The sequence below is a fragment of the Dipodomys merriami genome, unplaced genomic scaffold, assembly GCF_024711535.1.
Source record: "Dipodomys merriami isolate MVZ:Mamm:240054 unplaced genomic scaffold, mDipMer1.0.p SCAF_11, whole genome shotgun sequence".
Taxonomy (NCBI): domain Eukaryota; kingdom Metazoa; phylum Chordata; class Mammalia; order Rodentia; family Heteromyidae; genus Dipodomys; species Dipodomys merriami.
The window spans coordinates 18,731,845-18,754,877 of record NW_027202382.1 but is presented as its reverse complement, the minus strand read 5'-3'; the positions used below and the strand labels follow the sequence as shown (position 1 = coordinate 18,754,877).

General features: G+C 48.4%; 1 protein-coding gene across 1 annotated transcript in view; it reads right to left on the bottom strand.

The window, feature by feature from the left end:
* Nucleotides 1–21,641, bottom strand: part of Col15a1 (collagen type XV alpha 1 chain) — a 94,831-nt gene extending 73,190 nt beyond the window's left edge. The window contains exons 1-2 of the mRNA XM_070010567.1: nucleotides 21,544–21,641; nucleotides 21,375–21,463 (exon numbers count right to left, since the gene is read on the bottom strand). Coding sequence (XP_069866668.1) covers nucleotides 21,375–21,463; nucleotides 21,544–21,554 — 100 coding nt within the window. The 5' untranslated portion in view covers nucleotides 21,555–21,641. The remainder of the gene's footprint in view (nucleotides 1–21,374; nucleotides 21,464–21,543) is intronic.
* Between the last annotated feature and the right edge of the window lie 1,392 nt (nucleotides 21,642–23,033).

The window sequence follows — 23,033 nt, the reverse complement described above, 5'->3', positions numbered from 1 at the left end:
GGTATGCCTTCATGGGGCCGGCCTCCAGACCCTCTGGCCTCTATTCCATGGCTTTGACTGTGCATCACCATCATCCATCTCTCCTCCCATTGCCTGGTGCCAGGGAGGAGCTGAGCTCCACGGACCTCAAGAGGCAGCCCCTCTCTTCTGGGCTGCTGCTTCTGATGAGCTCTGAGAGGATGGGAGACTAGTCCTGCAGTCACTGAGTGGCCGCTATTCCTACCTTGACTGACAATGTTTTGGTTTTTTTCAGAACTTGATGATAGGTCTTTGAGCTACCTGGGATTATAGAGAATGATTCAGTCAGCTCTGGATCCAAACCCTGTTTCCACCTTTGAAAGCTGTGCACCTTTGACGAAGATACTAAGCTTCCCTGAACTTCCAGTTCTGTATCTGTAACAGAGGAATAGCACCACCTGCTTCAGGGCAGAAGTCTGAGAATGACCTAAGACACTTAGACCAGCAAACAGAGGGTCTGGCAGAAGCATACATTGACTAAACCAGAGCAGACACTGTTACCGTTGCCATAAATTACTTGAGCTTTCTTTTTTTTTTTCTCTCCCTGCAAGTACTGTCTAGAATTACTACGAAAGGTGGCTCTGAACTACCTTTTCTCCTCCGGGCCTCAGTTTTCTTAACTACTAAGGGGGTAACAGAACTTCTTCCCTAGATGGCAGTGACAGGGACTCACGCCAGGCAGCCCGGGGCTGGGGCTGAGGCTGGGGCTAGGCGGGGTGTTCTTATGACTTGTGGTAGTTGAGCATGCTGACCTGCCACTCAGCCTGGACATGGATTGTCTTGAGTAACACAAGGCTGAGCAGCAGAGCTGGAGCCTGGGAATCAGCATCCATCCACTCACCTCCTCCAGTGTCTCTCAGACAAGAAGCCAAGTGCCTGACACCTTGGCAGCACAACTCAACAGTAACAGCCCTAGAGTAGACTCAATGGTGACCCCAGAAAGAAATGTCTACATCCTAATTGCCAGAGGCTATAAATATTTCCTTATTTGGAAAGTCTCTGCAGATAGAAACAAAACATCTTAAAGAGATTCTCCTCATAAGACATGCCCAGGGCTTTGACAGAGGAGAGGAGAAGAAGCACCATCCTTGAGGCACAGATTGAAGTGATGTCGCCACCAGAAGTGGGGAGAGGCAAGGGCTGCTGTCTCCCCTCGAGCCCAGGAGGAGGTATGGTCCCTGCAACACCTTGATTTCTGATCTCTGGCCCAAGAATAAAGTACTACTGTTTTAAGCCCCTTAGTGCATGGCCTTTTGTTATAGCAGTCCCTGTAAACCCATGCATTTCCTGAATGCTCTATAGGAGCCATCTGGGTTGGGTCATTCAATACTCACAATAGCCTAGTGAGGAAGGTGTTACAGCGATCTGTGATGAGGAGATGGAAGTGTAGAGGATTTGGTCACACACTTAGTAAGTGGCAGAAGTACTGTCTGGGCCCTGACAGCTTGGGTTCAAACCCCACAGCCCATCTGCTTAATCATGGCGCTAGTGGATCTCAGAAGTCAGGGCTTGGAACATCAGCAGCAGCAGCAGCAGCAGCAGCAGCAGCAGCAGCAGCAGCAGCAGCAGCAGCAGCAGCAGCATCCATTTACCATAATACATTGAGAACTCTGGGATGGGACCCCATGCCATGTTTTAACAGAATCTGACACACAGTTGAGTTTATGGCCCACTCCACTGCTGAGACTATGGTGTATCTGATCCCCAATCATGGGGAAGCACAGAGCAGGAGATAGGAGCAGGAGGCCAGCAATGAAGCATTCCTGGAAAGGACCAGAGACCCAGGCACAAGGACTCAAGGGTAGACCTCCAGCCACTGCTACCAGGAAACAAGTCCAGGGAAGTCCAGAGATCCAAATGGAAGATGGAAGTGACTTCCTAGCCAGGCTGATGGGGGACTGAGGCCCCAGGTGACAAGATCCCATGGATAGGAAACAGCAGTGCCTGGGCCTTTGTGGCCCCCATCGAGGGGAAGCAGGCAGCCTACAGGAAGCCTGTCCAAGGCCATCACTGGAAGTAATGGGAGGCAGAAAGGTTGGGAGCTGTAGCTGGTAGGCCTGAGCATGTTGGAGAAGGGGTCTGTGGCTGGAAGATGTTTATGGATCCTCTTGTGCCAACCCCAAGGAAGGTCCACACAGAGCAGAGAAGTCTTTCATCTTCTGGAAGGGCCTGCAGGATCTATTTTCTTGGCTCTCTCCAATCTGAAGAATTCAGTGGAGACCACTCCAGCTGCACAGGATTTCTTTCCATCCACAAGGGAGTTACACCAGCTCCCCAAGGAATAACTCCACCCCCTAATCCCCAGGTTACAAAGAAAGCCCTGATTTCTCACGGCTCTCTGAATCTGAACATTTGCCTGAATTTCCCACTGGCCTGCAAGCCCTATCAGGCTACCTGTGTACATCTCCACTGCCCATCTTTACCCCACCTCCTGAACATGAATGGGGCCTTGCCCAGGGATTGCTGAAAGTAGAGTTTTCAATGAATGAATGAATGCACATGTGAGTAAATGAATGAGCTTAATGGGTTCTGTATAAGACTGAGTGCATGCCCATCTGATACAACCTATTTACTATCATCCATCATAAAGAACTGTCATGACTCCAGCTTCTGCAGAGGTAGAGGCAGGAGGAACATAGTCTGAGGCCAGACCAAGCAAAAAGTAAGAAGCTATCTTAAAAATAAGCCCTGTATGGTGGTTCATGCCTGTCAACCTACCTATTCAAAAGGTGGAGAAAGGAGGATCAGGTTATGATCCTATCCACTTTTGCCAGCCTGAAAAAGTGAAAGATCCCATGTGAAAAATACATTAAAAGAAGAAAGACTGGGGACATGATAGAACACCTGCCTAGCAAGTCCAACACCCTGTGTTCAATCCTTGGCCCTGCCTAAATACATTTTTAAAAACGAGTTCTCATGAGGACTAATAACTGTCCTTGTAATCCCACCAGAACCATTCAGCTTAATGTGGACTTCACACTTGTCAAAGCATATATCCATTAATATAAGATTGGCAGCCACAGAGAGCTCTGGATTGACTCTTCAGAGGGATAACCCCACCCTGCTGACAGAGCACGAGAGATTAGAATTTGCAACCTTCTGCAAAATGGCTGCCCTTGGCTCTTATCCACCTCTAAGTGGGGAGAGCATCGCTAAAGCATACTGGATTCTCAGACTTCAGACAGAATTCCAGCCGCCTCCACCTTCCTCTCCTTGAAATAAGGGTCTGGGAGGGGCATGTAAATAACAGATGCTTCCTTGCTCTGTGACAGACTGTTGCAGTCTGAGGTTTGGCTGGAGGCCCCAGTGAGGCTGCTCATGGCCCATCTGGGTATTAAGGCATCATGCAGAACCAGTAGGCAAGATCAGCTGGGTTGGGCAGTGGTCCAGCACTTACAAGCAAAATAGTGAGATCCCTGGGTTTCCCTCCCACAGGAGGGCCCCACCTCCATGGGGGATGGGCAGTGGGAGGGGCATGGAGTGATAGGAGGGGCTTGAGAAAGTATTGTGCTTCTAGAGCTTTCTCTCTGAGTCTCACTAACTCCCCCTCTTAAAAAAAAAAAGCACTTCCTGGGGCATTTTTTTTTCAAATTCTCTAGCCTAGTTGATGCTGCTGATCAAGATATATGTAAAATGCTGTTGGCCGCAGGCTGACTCATGGTAATCCTAACTGGCATGATTCTAATCCCTGGGGACACAGCCACAGGGAACACTGTACCTCAGAAGAGGCAGAAGTGGACCTCCCCATCATTCACTCCATTCTGGCCCAAGCCAGGCCCTGCACACAACCAACATATGTGATGCGACCTTATCAGGACTTGGTCTAGGCTGGACTCTGGGACAGAAAGAGGACCAAGAATTTGCTCCCCAACTAGTTCGCAGACTAGTAGAGAGGATCAGATGTTGAAACACTGACAGCTAAATGCAGGCAGCTTGAGCTTGAAGCTATGAAAAAAAGACAGACAAATATCTGAGAGCTCCAGGTTCTGGGAAGAGTTTGCAGAGAGCCACAGGTAGGAAAGCTAGGGACACATGGAGTCCAGAAATGGGAGAAATGGCATCTTTAAAGAACTGCCATCCTTACAGCAGAAATTATGGGTCCATATAACTGCGGATTAAAATGCAACACTCAACTGGGCACTGGTCGTTCACATTTGTAATCCTGTAATCTCAGGAGGCTGAAAGCTAAGGATCATTATTCAAAGCCAGCCTGGGCAGAAAAGCCTATGAGAGACTTTGGTTTTCCTTTTTTTGTTGTTGTTGCTGTTGTTTTTTGGTTGGTCGTGGGGCTTGAACTCTGGACTTGGGGCGATGTCCCTGTGCTCTTCAGCTCAAGGCAAGTGCTCTACCACTTGAGCCACAGCGCCACTTCCCTATGAGAGACTTTAATCTCCAATGAACCGCCAAAAAGCTATATGTGGAGCTGTATTTCAAGTGGCAGAGTACCATCCTTGAGCGAAAAAACCAAGTGAGACTATAAGGCCTGGAGTTCAGGTCCAAGTACAGGGAAGAAGGGAGAAGAGAGAAGGTAGAAGGAAGAAAGGAGAAGGGAGAAGGGAGAAAGGAGAAGGTAGAAGGGAGAAGGGAGAGGGAAAGGAAAAAAAAGCAACACTAGCCACAGGCTGACCTTTGAGATATGCACCTCCATGTATGAAAGCATTTCAACTCAGGGGTGTCTGTGGTACCCTAGTTTTTTTCAGATGAATACACTGGCCACACCCACGCATGACCCTCATGACCTTGAAGATAGAGGCCACTGACTGGCTGGTGATTGGGGCAGCTGGGACTACCCACTTGATTGGGAGACATGCACGTCTGGCCCAGGAGACTAGGATGCTGGTGACAGGTAGAATGGTGCCTTGGAGGGCTTCTGAGGAAGGATCCAGCTGACCATTTTAGGAGGAATAATTCCTTCTCCCCTAGCTGCCACCCTGGCTGCCACCCTGGCAGTCAGGCCCCTTCCCTTCCCTTGCCAAGGAGACGGTAGGACTGGGCGACCTGGAATGTGGAGTGCAGGCGGGAGTTTGGCAGCTGCTGGCGACTCCCTTGCCTGCAGTCTCTCAGCCCTGGCATGTAGGCCCTGGGCAAAATCAAGCTGCCTGGGAACCGCCCCAGGCATCCCCACAGATGCACTTGTGTGAATCCAGGCAAGGCAGGCAGAGGCGGGAGCAGAATGAGCTCATGGCTTCGGCAGGCACTGTGAAATCGCGCCTACGCTGACCAAGATGGAGGAAGAATTGGGGGTCACTGTCAGAGCCAAGAACCTCAGAAAACACCAGGTCCAATAGGCCCAAGATGAGAAAACAGAGGCACCTACAGCATGTGGTACTACCAAAAACCCAGGCCACACCCACACATGACCCTCAGGATCTTGAAGGTCATCTACCTGGGCCTGTGGCAGTCACGTATGGGAGAGAGCCTCACAAAGGAGGTACCAATGGCTAGAAGAAGTGCATCTTGAAGCTGTATCAGGAGCCTGCACTCCACACATTGCTGTTGAGTAGGAGAAATAAACAACCTATAAAAAAAAATCTTTCTTACAGTTCTTATCAAACACTCTACATCCCTCTACAAATTTGCTGGCTTTCATTATGCAAAGAGACCGGCTCTCTGCAGGATGCTGGAGCCCCCATTTGGCTCGGACATGAGATTCGAGTTGAAGGGACGAACCAGAACAGATGGTGACCTGAAGTCATATTTTGAAACAGGCTGACTCTTGTTTAATGTAGATGAAAGTACAGCTTGACGGTCTCCAAATGTTTGCTGGAGGAAGAGCCTGTGGCCTCTAGAATAATAACAGGGAATCTGACCTTTGGGATGAGAGCCCAGGAGACAGTGGGTGGAGGGAGGCGGTGACCTGCGAAGGACCAGAGGAAAACCAGCTTCGCTGCCATGATGCAGGAAACAGGACGTGGAAATGGCACAAGAAAGATCTTCCATCAGGTTAAGACTTTGGGCACATTCTTGTTTTGGGGGGGGTAGAGGGGGGTTTGGTGATCCTGGGGCTTGAACTCAGGGCCTGGGGGCCGTCCTGAGCTTCTTTTGCTCAAGGCTAGCAAACTACCACTTGAACCACAGCCAGTGCCACTTCCAACATTTTTGGCAGTTACTTGGAGGTAAGAGTCTCACGGACTTTCCTACCCAGGCTGGCTTTGAACCACAATCCTCAGATCTCAGCTTTCTGAGTGGCTAGGATTACAGGCATGCACCATCAATGTCCAGCCCTGGGCACATTCTTTACCTCTCTGAGCTTACAGGGACATAGAGTAAGCAATACTTTACTTTCGGGTGTGGTGCAGGGTGAATGCCAAGCACTGAGCACATCCTATTCATTCATTCATTCATTCATTTACCTGCTCATTCACTCACAATTGAGTGCCCATGTGCCCGGCACTGTAGGTGCTGGAGATGTGAGTGAAGGGGACAGACATGGACTACTTCATCTAGCATTGAGCACTTCCTGGATTGGCAGTGGAGCCCGGGGTGGGGGGGAGAGGGAGGCGGGGGTTAGCTACTGAATACTGGTGCCTAGCCCCCACCCCAATCACAATCTCTGGGGATGAGCTCTGGGCCTCAGTATTTTATACAGCTCTCTAGCAGGGTGATGTTCAGTCACAGGAGATCCAGCATCACTGGAGTTGTATGCTAACACTTCCTGCTATTCCTTGATCCTGTCTCACATGGCCTCCTACCATCCTTCTGCCCAGGTGAGGAAATCCAGGCAATTTCTGAGAGTATGACCCCGGCCACAGAGTTGCTAAGCAACAGTACAGGGATCTGTAACTCATTGGATGACTTCACAGCTCAGCTTTAGCCATCTTCTGCCAGGCCCATGGAGCAGGAGGCAAAATCAGGCACCTGTGGTGGAGCCACACTTGGGAATTTCAGAGTGCTGCAAAGCAACCACTGCAGAGTTCTACATCCAGTCCGAGAACCACACAATTTTTTCCTTCTGCCAGTACTGGGACCTAAACTCAGGGACTTGGCACTGTCCCTTAGATTTTTCACTCAAGGTTGGAGCTCTACCACTTGAATCACAGCTCCCTTCTAGCTGGTTAAGTGGACTTTCCTGCACGGGCTGGCTTCAAACCTCGATCTTCAGATCCCAGCCTCTTAAGTAGCCTCTTAAGTGAGCCACCCATATCTGGCCTAGAACCACATGCTTTAACATGTTCCTCTCCTCTCTGGAGCTCCATCTTCCCATCTGTCATTTGACAGAACCCAAACAGATGATCTCCAAAGTCCAGCATCTTCTTCCCTCAGTGGGTCCCAAAGGAAGTAAGATACTGGGAGTTCTGCAGGTCCCATGAGAAGTGAGGCCCAGCCATGCAAAGTGTGTGAATGATGAACTGTGTCTTGGCCCACAAGTAGCCACTATGCAGCACAGACCACACTGGGTAGGAGGCTGTTCCCAAAGGGCAATTCTTAGAAATCTTGAACAGGACTGACCAGTCTTCTTCATGCATATGCATGAGCAGCATTTCTCACATTCCACCCAGGCTTCCCATGGCAGAGCAGCCACACACACTAATTCCTGGAGAGGTAGACAGATGGGCTTCTTACAGCTATCACCACCCTCTGCTGTCTGTGCATTTATTGGGCACCTGCTGGATGGCAAGCACTGGGGATTCAGCAATGATAGAGAGATGAGTCCCTTTTCTCTAGCACAAGAGGGCAATGACCCCTCTCTCGGGAGATGTAGCTCACACCTAAAATCCTAGTTACTCCGCAGACAGAAATTCAGAGGATTGCCAGCCTGTATAGCCAAGTCTAAGGGACTCCATCTCCAACAGAAAACAGTGTTGAAAGTGTGGCTCAAGTGGTAGAATGCCAGCCATGAACAAGAAAAGTGAGTGCTTAAGGCCTTGAGCAAAACAAAACAAAAATCAGATCAAATGCAAATAAATAGTCCCACCACACAAGTTAGTAAGCTGTTAATGGAGAAAATGTTGATGCAATTGTTTGAACACCCTTTCCAATAACCCACCGTTTGGAGGATCGCGAATCTCTATATAAGACATCATCATTACTGAAGCACACCATCATCAGAGACAGGACCCCACACCCCACACCTGAGGGTCTGAATCTAACCAAAAAGAAACTTGGAAATTCCAAAGAGGAACTTGGAAATCGACTGAAAGCCTCCTTGCTTCAAAGCACTTCGACTTTCCACTCCATCATTGTGTGTTTGTTTCTTTTCATAATGTAAAAATGTCCTAAGTTATTCCCTAGTGCTGACTGGGCTCCTCACCCCAACTGACCAACCGCTGAGTAAAATAGATGCTGCAGGAAATAAACAATGGGGCTCTTTGCAAGAGGGCTGTCACACAGCCAAGAACTGCAAGTGAGCAAGCGAGTCATGGCTGGAGAGGGAAGCAGGTCTCTAAAGGCCATGGCTCAGGCAAAGGGAAGGGAAGGCACCCTCTCATCCACCAGCCTGGTCATTCAAGCCATCACTCCTCCCAAGTTTTCCACCTGGGGGTCCCCCTGGCAAGAACTTTCCGCATTGTATCTGAGATTGTACCATCTTCACAGAATCCAGAGCTAGAGAAAGAGAGTGAGAAGAGATCAGCTCAGAGCTGGGCCACCCCAAAATGGGACCAATAGGGGCCACTTTACCCAGCTGACTCTGGCTGTGTCTCACCGCTTAGGGGAGGTCTTAGGACCTTTCCTCATTTACTCCTTGCCACCAGACAGCTGGTATGGCCTGCAAGCCCTCTGGGTGGCCTAGGGAGAACTAAGGACTCTTGGCACTGGCTCAAGGCTCTCACTCCAGCCCTGTTCCCCTCATACTTGCTGCAAGTCATGAAACTTCCTCTCTCTAGGTCATTCAGATGCACATCCCTTCTGCCATCACCCGGAAGTAATCTCCTCTCTAGGAGTCAGAACCCACAGTCCTATTCTGTATTCCTAGGGTTGGAGTTGCCCTTCAGCCCTGAGCTGTGAGTACCACATGGCATCCCAGGGACCTCTAGCAGGACCACGCAAGAGAAAATGGCTACATAACAGAGACTCCACTTTCTTCCCAGAGACCCCGTCCTTACTCTTCCCTCACACGCTCTGAGTCCTCATTGACTGCTTTTTCAGTCCTCTCCTCATCCTGCTCCTTCTATCTGGAACATTCCACTTCTCTGCTAATCCACAAGCCCACCTCCTTTCCTGGCTAAATCTATTCAGCCCCTGTATTTCATCTTAAACAGAATCTTTGGGAAGACTTCCTAGATATCCCAGTACAGATGAGAGTGTCCATAGCTCTCCATGTTCTTTTTGAAACAAGGTCTCACTATATAGCCCAGGCTGGCCTTGAATTTATAGTCTTGCTGTCTCAGCATCCCAAGTGCTAGAATTACAGGTGTATACTCCCACACCTAGCACCTAGAGTTCTTCACAATACTATTTTTAGGGGGATATACGAGCATGGGGGCTTGAACTCTGGGCCTCTTGCTCTTGCTTAGCCTTTCACTCAAGGCTGATGCCCTGCCACTTGAGCCATATCTCCATTTCTGGCTTTTTGTGCTGGTTAATGGCAGAGAGGAGTCTCTTAGATTTGTCATCCAGGGCTGACTTCAAACAGAGATCCTCAGATCTCAGCCTCCAACTAGCTAGCATTACACACATAAGTCACCAGCATACAGCTTCATACTATTAAGGCCCTTTATGAGTGTGAAGTTTTTGTACAAACCTTTATTTCATGCTGTCATCCACCATTTAATGGATGGTAGGCTCCATGACAGCAGGAACTAAGCCTGCCTTGCTCATCATTTTGTGCCCAGCAAATCATGCATGGCATCACACACAGTAGGCAGTCATACATGTTTATGAAGTAAAAATGCGTGAATGAAAAACCCACCAGGTTATCACAGGGAGAAAACCCATTTCTATCATGGTTAAGAATTACAATCGAGCCAGGAGCTCAGGGACAGCACTTAGGCTCTGAGTTCAAGCCCCACAACCAAAAAAAAATTAAAACTTGTAATTAAGTTGAACAGTGGTGGCACACTCTTAATCCTATCTTCTCAGGAGGATGAGATATGAGGATTGTGGGTTGAAGTCAGCCTGGACAAGAAACTTTGTGAGACTCTTATCTCCAAGTAACTGCCAAAAATGCTGGACATGGGGGGGAGGGGGCTGGGAAGGTGGCTCAGTGGTAGAGCGCTTGCCTTGCATGCCTGAGGCCCTGGGTTTGATTCCTCAGCACCACATAAGCAAAAAGAAAAAAAAAAAAGCCAGAAGTAGCCCTGTGGCTCAAGTGGTAGAGCAGTAGCCTTGAGCTGAAGAGCTGAGGGACAGCACCCAGGCCCAGAGTTCAGGCCCCACAACCGGACCCCCCCCAAAAAAAATGCTGGACATGGTGCTGTGGTTCAAGTGGAGAATGCCAGCCCTGAGCAAAATAACTAAGGAACAGAACCCAAGCTCTACACACGTGCATGCATACACACACACACACACACACACACACACAAAAAAAAAAAAAAAACCTGCAATTAACTGTATCCCATCCATTCATCCTGCAAAGTCCTTGTCCGGCTGTTTCACCTTTCCCCATTGGATTATGATTGTGTCTCTTCCTGTACCCCAGAGTCAGATTCTAACCCTCAAAGGTAAATGACATTGTCCTAGTCCCCTTTTGCCCTTAATGAGATGGACTTGACAATGAATTCAAACCACATATAACACAATGCTGAGAGAGGCTACAGCAGTCTCAGGAACACTGAGATTGAACCTGGGCACCACAGCCATTACCCTTTATTGAGAGTTCACTGAATGCCGGACACTGCACTAAAATCTTGAGGTCATTATTACATTTCATTGTTAGAAGAAACCTGAGACATTCTTATCCCTAGTCTTACAGATTAAGAGACAGACCTCAAGAGAATTAGGAAGATAGGCAAGGTAATCAAGGAATACACACAGTGTTCAGAACAAGACCATCTGGGCCTGACCACAGCCCCACCAGCCCCCACAGCTCTCTCTCTGGCCTGGCATTCATCATCTGATGGCTGAAGTGTGCCTTCTCATGCCCTTGTTCTAGGGTCAGGACTGGGATCATTCATTCCTAACAAACTCTGAATGATGCCAGGCTAATGCAGATGGTTCAGGGCCCACAGCTTAAGGAGCAAGTCTATAAAGAGAAAAGGTGAACGATAAGAAGGAAGTATGCATAGTGAACTCAGAGCCCAGTAAGTGGCTCCTCATAGCTGAACCAGCACAGGGAGAGCTGTGGGAGGAGAAGAGGCCTTGGCTCTAGCTGGAGAATGTGGAACTTACTGTGCTGTAATGGAAAGCATAGATGGGTTTGAATAAGAGACATGACATGCTAGGACGTGCGCTTGCAAAGAGGAGATGTGCTAAAGGTCAGAGATGGGAGGTACTTCTAGCAGTGAGAAACTGCAATAATCTATCAGAAAGCTTCGACACTGACCTGACCCCAGGTGGGGTCAGGGTGGAAGGGAGAAATGGCATGCTGACATTGCAGAGGCAGAATTCCTATGTCTAAAACAAAGCGAGCATTCTCTTAAGGTACTAAAATGTCTCAGGCACCCTGAGCACTTCAGCAACCATGCAGAGACCACAAAAGCTAGAGGCAGATCTAACCTCAAGCATTACTCCAGTCTCAAACAGAACCATCCATAGAAACGGGCTCAGCCACTACTGCTTCCAATCCAGCCACACCGTCTCTGTGGTGAGCCAAGCCTTTCCCTCCCTTTGCAGATTAAGTATCTATGTTGCAGAGAAAAGAAGAGGCCTGGCCACAGCCAGGCTAGGACCAAAAGATCCCGACTCTGATCCTGCATCTCAGAGCAGAGCAAAGGGAAGGCATGCTTTTGAAACAAGGCACCTGTCCACACTTGAAAATATTAAGCAAACAAAACAATCCTGTTTCTTAAAGAGAAGGAGGGAGAGACCTTGAAATGGAGCCATCTACTGTAGACGGTTTAACCTGGAATAAAATTAGAAAATGTGTCACACGGAAAAACTCTGCAGTAAGAAATGGTTTCCCTTTTTTGCTCCTCTCCCCGACTTTTTTTTTTTCCTAAAGAATGAGTAATTTGGCATTTTAACGAGACAGAGGGGGCCAGCAGCTGTAGTCTCTGTTTAGGACCAAATATACCCAGTTGTTGGGCAGTGTTTTTGGTCCCAACTTTAATGAATGGGCCATCAGAGAGGGACAAGGCTCAGAACAAGGGAATTGGAGCTGAGTCCTTCTAAGTTAAGTCATTGCCCTCATTTGTCTTGAAGTCCAGCCAGACTGAACTCAGTTATGCTAGAATGTTCTTGGTAATGGTGATTTTATTTATTTTTATTTTAAAAAATGGCAGTATGGGATTTGAACCCAGGGCTTTGTGCTTGCTAAACAAATACTACTCTACCACTTGAACCATACCCCTACCTTTTTTTTTTTTACTCTTTAGGTGTTCTTTAAACAACAAAAAAAATAAGGTCTTATGTCCCTCTCACCTCAATGTCAGCCTCAAATCATGATCCTCCTGAGTTCTGCCTCCAAAGCAGCGACGTGTGTATCTCAGTGAATACTGTTGCTATCTATGATTTTAGGTTTCATTTGATCTGATCCCTTCATTTCCTAGATAGAGAAACAGAGTCTTGGGGAGGTACAAAAATGTGTCCAAGAAATGTCAAAACAGCTTCTAGGCAAGTCTCCACCACCCCTCCCTGTCACCACAGCTGCTTCCAGCACAGGGGACCCCCTAGATGGCAGAACAGCCCTTAGTGGGGGCTCTGAGGACCTCGGATGCCACGCTCAGTACAACAGTGCCTTCCCTGTCCATAGTCCTGTAGTAAATGACCACAGTGGCTCCGACAGTCCTGTGCACTGCTGGTGAGCTGCAACTGAGCTCTGGCATTCACAGGAATGTTGTGAGGTTCAGGGGTACTGAACACACACACACCAACACCCACATGATACAAGCATGTAACACACATGTAGAATACACAGTGACACCTATGTAGACATGTAATGCATCTGTACAACACACTGATGCTCATACATGTACACACTTAATATAGATATATACATAAAATATAGTATAGCATATATTATATACTGATACATAAATAGCTATATATCTTGATAATATATTAGATGATATATTTCTATGTAATATATAACAGCCCAAGCACATAGATACTTTTACATATACATAGCTGATGTCTGTTTAAAACATAGAAAGTACCATATAATTACAGTACAAATCTCATTTCTGGTATTTTCTAGGCCCACGTGAAGACCTCTAAACATCAGAGCTCTAGCCTGAGAGTAATGATTCTTGGTTCTAGCTCCAGCTCTACTGCCAACTTGTCTCTGGGATCTTGAGCTAGTCACTTCCTCTCTCTGGGCATCACAGCACCCAGACTGTTCTTGGGGATGGAGAAGCAGGCTACGCCAGCCAGTTTCATGGAGAGCTCTGTGTCTGTTGCTGTTGAAGCTGCAGGATTCAGGTTCAGTTAGTCATCAGCCAGGACCTGTGCAGCTGTGCACTGGTGAATGTAATGGTAATCGCCTCCAGTCCTGGAAAAGCGTACCTTAATTGTTTCTCATATTTTACCCTCTGTGTATCTGTTCTATCACAGTGGGTGGCTGCAGGGTGAGACCACCATTGGGGCTGGAAGCCCACAGAGACTTTGTCATGGTCCAGAATTCATAACGCTGGGTTTTCACTAAGGTCTCCAAAGCCCCTAGCTTTGAATGATTCATTCATGAATGTATTCAACTGCTCATTGTGTCCTTGTGGTGCCATGTCAGAGTCTGGGGAAGCATGGGTAAACAAAAAGGGTTCCTGCCCTCAAGGAACCCACAGTGATGTGGGAACCAGAAGTAATGAGGCATGAACTTGTCACCAAGGACAGGCTCCATGTTCATCCAAGTTATAGACACAGATAAGGGAGGTAACTGGCCCCAGGTCATTCAAAGGGAAGTAACAGAGCTAAGATTTGAACCCTTTGCCTCTTGTGGATAGGCACTTTTCCCTCCGTGGGACTTATGCCTCGCACCTTTAAAAAGAAGCCACCAGCCTGGATTCATTCCGGTTCTTACAGTTGAACCAGAAACTTTTAACTCCCACTGGTGGCTGAACCTCACCTTGAGTAAGCAAGAGCACTGGCATCAGTTCCTGTGCAATCCCCAAGGACCTGAGCTCTCACATTACAAATAAAAAAATCTTTCTTTTCTTTCCTGACCACAAGGCACATGTGCAGAATGTGTGGGTGAATGGAGGTGAGGGAAAAGGGATTTCCCAGATCTGAGGAGCCATGCAGATGCTAGCTCTTTTGCTGTTACCATTCTCCTGAGATTAGAAAAGCAGCAGCCATGGGCAAAGACAGGGAAGACAGGTGTTCTTATGTACAGCACTGCCTTGCCAAAGAATGCAGCAAAAGCCTTGGAAATGGGCAGGCACCAGGCCTGACTTGGTGCTGGGAAATATTTGCAATAATATTCAAATACAGAGCCATGTAAATACTGTCGTCACCATAGAGTTTATAATAGTGAACAGTTGAAAGCAGCCTAAAGGTCAAAAAGAGGAATGGTTTAATTATGGGACATCCATACAACAAAACCCTCTTTCAATTACAAAGAATATTAAAGAAGAACATTAATGTTCCAAAGGGAGTGTCTAGTTGATTGTCAGGGGGAAAAACAATCAGCAAAATTACAACTTACAGAATGAACCATTCATATTCTAATATATGTGCATATTGAAGCATGGAAAATAAACTTGGAAGATAGACTGCCAAAAGTGAACAGGGTTTAGCTCTGATTCATAAGATAATCTGTGATCTTTCTAAATTCCTTTTCTCTCTTTTTTTGTCCTAGGCTTTTATAATAATCATGAATTACTTTCATTAATGTTACAAAATCTCCTCTTTTAATGGCTTCTTATATCCTCTATGTCTGCCATCTTCAATAGACATCCACATCTTCATTCTCGCAGTATCCAGGCTTGCATGGATTGTATGAGATACTCAAGAGAGACTCCTAGGCCAGAACCACCTGTGGCAAACCAGCCTTCACTACTGCTCTGTGAATCCCACCGCCAACTCTTTGGCCCCACCCCCAATTCCTGAGAGGGCAGGCAGTCAGCAAATGCAGCAGAAAGACAGACAACCACAGCTAAAATAGGCCAGACCACTTTAAAGACTTCAACAGAAGCTCTTTGGGGGAGGAAGCTAATTTCAGAAGCCCTCCTGGTCAGGGTGGGGTGGGGTGCAGTAGGAAATTGGCCCCATGTGAATAGCTCAGTGATGGAAAAGCAACTGCTACAGAGCCTAAAGCTGGCTATTTTCTGCAGGCCAGACTCCAGCCAAGCTCCCCCAAACTGGAAGTAGCTCCCCAATGTCTGAGTCAGGGGACCTGGTTCCTTTAAAACAGATGCCTTCGAAACAGCTTTCTTCTCTGTCCTTGTCACCCATGGCAAGTTAACAAGTAGGAGTGAGACTGGACTGGCTTAGGTTGAGTTGAGCTGCATTAAATTGAATTGAGTTAAGCTGGGCTGAGTTGAATTGAGTTAGGTTGAGATGAATAGGATTGGATTCAGTTGGGTTAACTCAGGTTGAATTGAGTCCAGTTTGGTTAAGTTGTATTCAGTTGTGTTATGTTGGACTGAGTTAGTTTAAGTTAGGTTGAATTGGGTTCAGTAGAGTTCAGTTGAGTTGGGTTTGGTTGGGCTGGATTGGGTTGAGTTGACTTGAATTGGACTGAGTAAGGATAACCTAGGTTGAATTGAGTTTTGAGTTGGGTTGGCTTAAGTTGTGTTGAGTTGTGTTGGGGTTGAGTTAGGTTGAGTTTGGGTTAAGTTAGGTTGAGTTGGGTTGAGTTAGTTTGAGTTCTGATGGAGACTACACTTCACTCAGTAGGTGACCTGAGCCCCATGCCTGTCTCCTTCCTCAGCTATTACCCAGGAAGAGGTCTGACAATCTTCCAGCCTCTGCTCTGAATATAGACTACTGCTCTCTCTAGTTGGGGTACATTAAAGAAAAATGAACTGTGGTCTAATGTGACTCTCTAAACACCCCTGACACCACTCAACTCCCCTGAGCTGTACTGACAACAACAACTCAGGCCCCACACACAACCTGGGGGCTCTATGAGTCTGTGCTTATCCATTTCCCATAATGAATGTTAATAATTTGTACTGTTTTAGCATAAGATTGCCCCTCTCTATTTTTACATTATTTTGTTTTAGTTTATATTTTCCAGTACTTGGGATTAAACCCAAGGCTTCATACTTGCTAGGTGTGCACTCAACCATATGAGCAATGTCCCCAAGCCATTTTGTTTGTATAGGTTTTTGAGACAGGGTCTTGCTAACTTTGCCTGGAATATTGCCTCTTTTTGTAGAAGTCTCACCTACCCTTTACTACTAGTATACTCCTAGTGTCCAATCATTATCATGAGGAGATTATCTGATAAACCATTTCTATGGAAGAACACAGGGCTTATGAGAAGAGATTGGGGTGACTACCTTTACCAGACTTCAAAACATATCACAAAACAAAAATTACCAAAATTACATGGAACCAAGCACCTATACACATACATGCACCTATGTACAGGAACAAGAAAGCAATTTGTAGTATAGAAATTACAAAACTAAATGTATATCAGTAAGAAAAAAATGTATACTCGGTCATAACCATGATGAATCACACAATAAGGTGGCACTAACTCACATTCTAATGAGTACTTTGAGGAATTCTGGGTCCCACCTGGGAATATGATATTTCACAAGAAGATAGTTGAAGGGAAAACAAGTAAGTTGTGCCTTATCAGTACCTTTAATCAGAATCAGTTACTTAAAGTAAGGCAACCATAGGTGCCCTGGGAGACTTGTGCAATAGACGTTTATCTTCTGCAACAGCAGGAATTCTGGTGACATTGCAATGTCACCAGGGAGAGGTAGGGTGATGCCATTCATCAGGTCCATCTTGGGTTGGAGAGGGACCCAAGGGTTGCGTGATAACACATGTCAAGATAATGAGAGAGGGTGGGCCGCTGCCCTTGGGGCATGATGGGTGTTGGGTGAAAAGAGCTTGGAGAAAACTGTGTTGCAATTGTCTGTGGCTTCGCCATTCAGCTTGTGAACTATGAGCCCCTTGGGCAAATGTGAGTCCAGCTCCTTCCTGTCCCAACCAGCATACAGCCTTGCAGAATCAGTGGTTCATCTACCTTTGTGGAACTAAACTATGTGGAGTAATTAAACCTTGAGCTAGGTAACCCTTTTCATTTCTTAATGTTTTAAACCAGAAGGAATAGAGACATGAATGAATCTTGCCTCCTTGCATAAACACTGAGGTTTAGAAAGGGAAAGTGAGCCTGTCTCAGTTCACAGCAGAATCAGTGATGAAACCCTGGTTTCTCCAAGTTTGATTTGGGTTGGGGGTGGGGGCAGGAGGGTAGATGCTAGGAAGCTCACCAAGATGCACCCTTCACAGATGCAGTATCCACAATGCACCCTATGCCTGTGTTCCACACTTATCACAAGGGGCATGGAAGTGCGGGTGGACCTTGCTCTTCTAGCTGGAACTCAGGACCCATTTCCCCTGGGAAACAGCGCCCTCTGGGGTGGGTAGCTGGTGGGCTGAAGAGGTGTTGGCCTATACCAGGCTGGCCTCTACTAGTAGGCCCATCCCACATGGAGCCCAGATACCCTGTGAAAGTACATGATTTGGAGTTTGGGTTGATTTTTGTTTTTGTTTTTGTTTTTCTGGTCCTGGGGCTTGAACTCTGAGGCTGGGCGCTTTCCCTGAGCTCCTTTTGCTCAAGGGTAGCACCTGAGCCACAGCTTCAATTCCCACTCTTTCTGTGATTAATTGGAGGTAAGAGTCTCATAACTTTCCCACCCAGGCTAGGTTTGAACTGCAATCCTCAGATCTCAGTCTCCTGAGTAGCTAGGATTACTGATGTGAGCTACTGGCACCCAGTCATGCTTTTGCTTTTACAAATGGCTTCACTGAGGTAAGTATGCATTGGATGACATTCAACATTGATGAGTACAGTTAAATAAGTTTTGATGGGGTTATAAGTTGCATGGTCACCACCTCAGCCCAGTTTTAGAACAGTTTCCAGAAAGTTCTCATGCCCATTTGCATGACTCCCTGCTTCTGTCCTTGGCCTGGGAAGTCTTCCCATACTTGTGATAATCTATCCGTGGGATAATATAGCCCATGGCTTGTTGTAATAGGCTCTCTGCATGTCTGGCCTCTTTCAGCTAGCTTAGTGCATTTAAGGCTTATCTATATTGTAGAAGAACTCTGTGCCTCAAGTCATTGTTTGCTGCTGAATAGCATCTCATGGAAAGGATATACCTTGCCGTGTTCATTTGGCATTGATGGACTGTTTGCTTTCATCTTGGCACATTCTGAATAATGCTGCTATGAACATTCACATACAGGTTGGGTGTGGGCATAGGCTTTTCTTTCTCATGGATGGATATTTAGGAGTAAAATCACAAGGTGGTAGGATAAGTATGTCTCACTTTTTAAGAAATTGCCAAACTGGTTAAAAAAAAAAACCCACAAGAATGGCTAGGTGTGGTGGCTCATACCTGAGATTCTAGCTACTCAGGAGGCACAAATTGGGTTCAAGGCCAGACCCCCACCTTTACCCCCCCAAAATGTGACTCCCATCTTGATGAACAAGTTGGGCATGGTGGCTTGTCTGTCACCCTAACTATGCAAGAGGTATAAATAGGAGATAGTAATCTGAGGCTGAGCCTCGGCAAAAAGCACAAGTCTGTATCCAAGAAAATTAAGCAAAAGATCTGGAGGTGTGGTTCAAATGGTACAAATCCCAGTATGAGGGGTAGGAGGGGGGACCACACCCCCATAGCAGCCCACATACAAACCCACTTTCAGAAACCACCCCGCTTATGGGTTTAGCACGGTGGCCTCTGGGAGAAATTCTTGGAATCAATGGACACATAAAGTTATCCTGGGTCTACTCAAGAACAATTGTGTGGCTTTAGGCAAATTCTGTGCCTCTCTGAGGCTCCTCTGTAAGATAAAGTCAAACTCCAGCTTCCCATCGATGCTGGGAGGTGGCTGCAGTGACTTGGTGGAGGCTGAGTGCTTTGTAGGCTACACCAGGCCACAAAGAGAGGTGGGGAGCGGGGAGCTGGCTCCTGCTACAATTGTGCAATTGTGACCCTCCAGTCATGGGACTCATTACAGACTGCGGGGCCTGTAAAGACTTCTCCACCTCTGGAGCTGGTTAATAGCATGGTTATTAGCAAGAGTGCTAGAGTTCAGACTACCCAGTTCAAATCCTCCCTTAGACACTTAGCAGGCTTGGCTTAACATCCAGTCTGTTCATCTGAAGATCAGACCGAATACCAATTCTCAATGCTAGGCTCTGAGCTCTGCAAGGATTCGATGAATGAATACACAGTGTTTTATGGGAGTTAGCCATATTAAACTGCATGCAGACGGTGGGTAGTTCATATTACAGGAGTTCGCTTCTGGTCTCAAAGGGGCCCTTGAATGTTGTCAGTTGTAAACAGCCCTCCTATGTGTGTGGGGGGAGGAGGGGGCTTCTGGCCCACAGCTTTATATAGGTTGGAGCAGGACTTCCTCTGTGCTTGAAACAATAGCCCTGACTTGACTTCAGGGGACGACGTTATGGACCTAGGAGAAGAAAGAAGCACCAAAGTTTTCTTTCCAGAAACTTAGAAAGTGGTCAGTATGACAGGAAAGTTCTCCAAAGACCACAGAGCCCAAAGCTGCTCTCAGCCGCTGAGCTGGCAGTGCCCTATGTCACATGGGAAATTGCAGCATTCTGACAAGGCCTATGGTGCCGAGAAGCCAAAACTGTGTTCCAACTGGCCTTTGATCTCCAAGAAATGCCAATCTGATGCCTTAGCAGGAAAAGCAATCATAGCACTTGGGGCTCACGCCCTAGGAGACCATTCTGAAGCTGCCCTGGGCTGCTTCTGGTGCACAAGGAGTTTACTGAGGCCACACACAGAGCCCCCAGCTTCCTTCAGGGGGCCAGTCTTCCCACTCCCTTATTCTACTTCAGACTGTGAACACACCATCTAAAACCACACAGCATCAGAGGAGACATCACGCAGACAGCCTGGCCCGGCTGTTAAGGTGTCTAGAGAAATGACTGAACAAGAACAGGAGCCTGGAGTCCTGGGTTCAAATCTTGACTTTCCAACGAGCCTTTCTCAACTTCAGCTTTGGAAAACTCTTGCTTTGTTTCCCAACACTCAGGTTACAACACAGATCACAGGACCATTTTGTGCCTAGTTAGCAAGTGCCAGCATATTATTTCTAATTCTTCCTTTAATGCTCGGTGTCCCTAGGATGTAAAGTGGCTTAAAGACTCCCAGTGCTCAGATGAATAAACTGAGGTGGAGAGGTGAAATCCATTTCCAAGATCGCCCCGTGGAGACATCTATGCAGGCCACCTGACCTTAACCAACACCTGTTTAACTCAAGCTCCACGTGGGTGTGCAAACACGTGCAAGCGTGCCTGCTCACCATTCCTGGGCTAGAGCCACTGTTTCTTAGCTTTTTGTTGTTGTTGTTCAAGGCTAGTGCTCTACCACTAAATACTGTACTCCACTTCCAGCTTTTGGTTGTCAAAAAAAAAAAATTGATGATAAGAGTCTGAAGGACTTTTCTGCCCCAGCTGACTTCAAATCCTGATTCTCAAAGCTCAGCCTCTTCAGTAGCTAGGATGATCCATTAACACCCAGCTCAAATTCTACCATTTCAACCTCAGCTGAGTCCTGATATAGAAACAGAGGCAGAAAACAAAATGAACCGTCTGTCTAGCTTGGAGCGCAATGCACGGCTCAGGGGGAATGGGACCACCTTAGGTAACTCAGAGCTAAGGTGAGCAAGCGTGAGATCCATTCTATTATTTCTTCGCAGCCAAGGCCCAAGGTATCCCTCCTGGTGGACAGGCTTCTTCCCACGTGGGTACCGGGACGCATTCGCCCTGCCTCGCCTGAGCCAGCGCCGCCGCACACCTGAGCGCCGCACACCTGGGCGCCGCCGGCGCCCCGCGCGCTTAGGCTGTGGTCTCTAGCGCTTCCCGAGTCCCTCTGTGCGCAAGATTAGAGGAACTGCACCCAGCTCGGCCATCTCGGATACCCAGATCGCACTCTTCCACCCCGGCTGCCCCAGGACCCTGGTTCCTGGCCAGGACGGCACCCCGCGGGGAGGCACGCGGGCAGGACCGCCCGAGAGCGCACCGAGCGGCCGGGACTCCCTTTTATGTCCAGGAATGAGCCGAAAGCGCGCTGCCGCTGCGCGCGTCCTGCACCCCCACCCCAACCCCCATCCCCGGGCTCGGGGGCCCGCGAGTGGCACCCTCGGACCGGATCGCCTACCTGCCGAGGCGCGTGTCCGGGTGAGAGTGGACAGGAGCGCGGAGACGGAGAGCAGCGGCCACAGTAGGCGCCAGCACTGCGCGTTCCTCCTGCAAGAAGTGGTGGAGAGAAGGTTGAGGGGGCGGCGGCGCGGGCGGAGGGGCGGAGGGCGCCGCGACGCAGGTCCTACCTGGGTGCCATGGTGAGGATCTGCAGAGCCCCCCGCCGAGGGCGCGCGGCGGGCCCAGCAAAAGCTCCGGCTCCGCGCCGGACTCGGGGCGCCGCGCTCGCCCTTCCCGCCGGGAACAAAGGCGGCTCTGGGCGGTGTGGAGGCAGAGGCAGCGGCAGCGGCAAAGATCCCAGCTCCAGACCCGTGCCCGGAGTCGCCCGCGCCCTGAAACCCGACTCCGCCGCGCCCTGCGCTCCTCCACGCGCGGCGGCGGCGGTGGCGGCGGAGGCGGTTGCAGCGGGAGCCCTCAACGCGCGGGGATCCCCGCCAAGCCGGCCACCTCCCCACGCCCCTTTCCCTCCACCCGGCCTGTGCTCCACCCTAGACCTCCTTATGTAACCTACTAGGAAAGCCCCGCATCCGCGCGCTGCTCCGGGCGAGCTGTCACGCCTCCCCCCGGCCCCACCCAGCCCTCCAGTCTGTCCTGGTGGACAGATCACTCCCCTCTCCTCTCCACAACCACAGTGATTCCCTTACATGACTGAGGAGACCCAGGCTCAGGGATGGAGCGAAGGCCGCACAGCTGGACTCATCTGCGGGCTGCTGTACCTTGCCTGCCAGGCAGTTGGATACCCAGGAGTGGATGTGTTTGGGGAAACCTAAATGCTACCCCGAACTAAGGCTTTAAAAAAAACCCTGGTGTGCTCCGAAGTTTTGCCATGGATGCAACCCTCAGAAACCAGATCCAGTCACCTCTAGCCTGTCCCCCATTTTAATGATGGGTAGGTACCTGGGACCAGAGTGGGCATAAAGCGCGTCATCTACCCAAGGACTTCGGCTGTCAAGAGACCAGACTTTTCATTAGAGAAAGAGAGAGCACGGGAAAGGTCTCCGGATGATGTTGACATGGGATAGACTTAGCTGGTCATTATAAAGTCACCTACACAGGTGAGCTGCCTACCCACAGCCAGGAGACAGACCCTTAGCAAGAAGCAGCTGAGAAGGCAGGAGGTCAAGGTGAGCCTGGACTCTGGGGGACTCGCTGTCTGGACTGAATCCTACCTCTGCTATTTATTTCAGAGCATGAGACAGGAGCAAATCTGCAAAGTGGGGATGAGGAAGCATCCTTGCTCCCAGCTGGGTGGCAAGAGGATACAGGTTAGTGAAATGGAAGGCATTTCCTGGAGTGTCTGGCAGGGTGGATGTTGGTGATGAGATTTACCATCAGGCTGGAGCCTGGAGAGGGTAACAAGGAAGAGTGGAGCAGGACTCTTAGGTGAAGCTCTTAGGCAGTGAGGCAGCATGGCCCCCTGGAGCGCTAACTTAAGCCTACCAACACATTCTAACAACACTGATCACTTTGGCCTCCTAAGAATGTAAATTCTCTTCCACTCACATAACTTTTGCATATTAATCACTAAATGTAGAGAATTTTCTTTCTCAAGTTCTGTATTTCTTTATTGGTTAGCACAGCAGCTAGGAATGGAGTTGATTTTCCTTTGAACCATGTT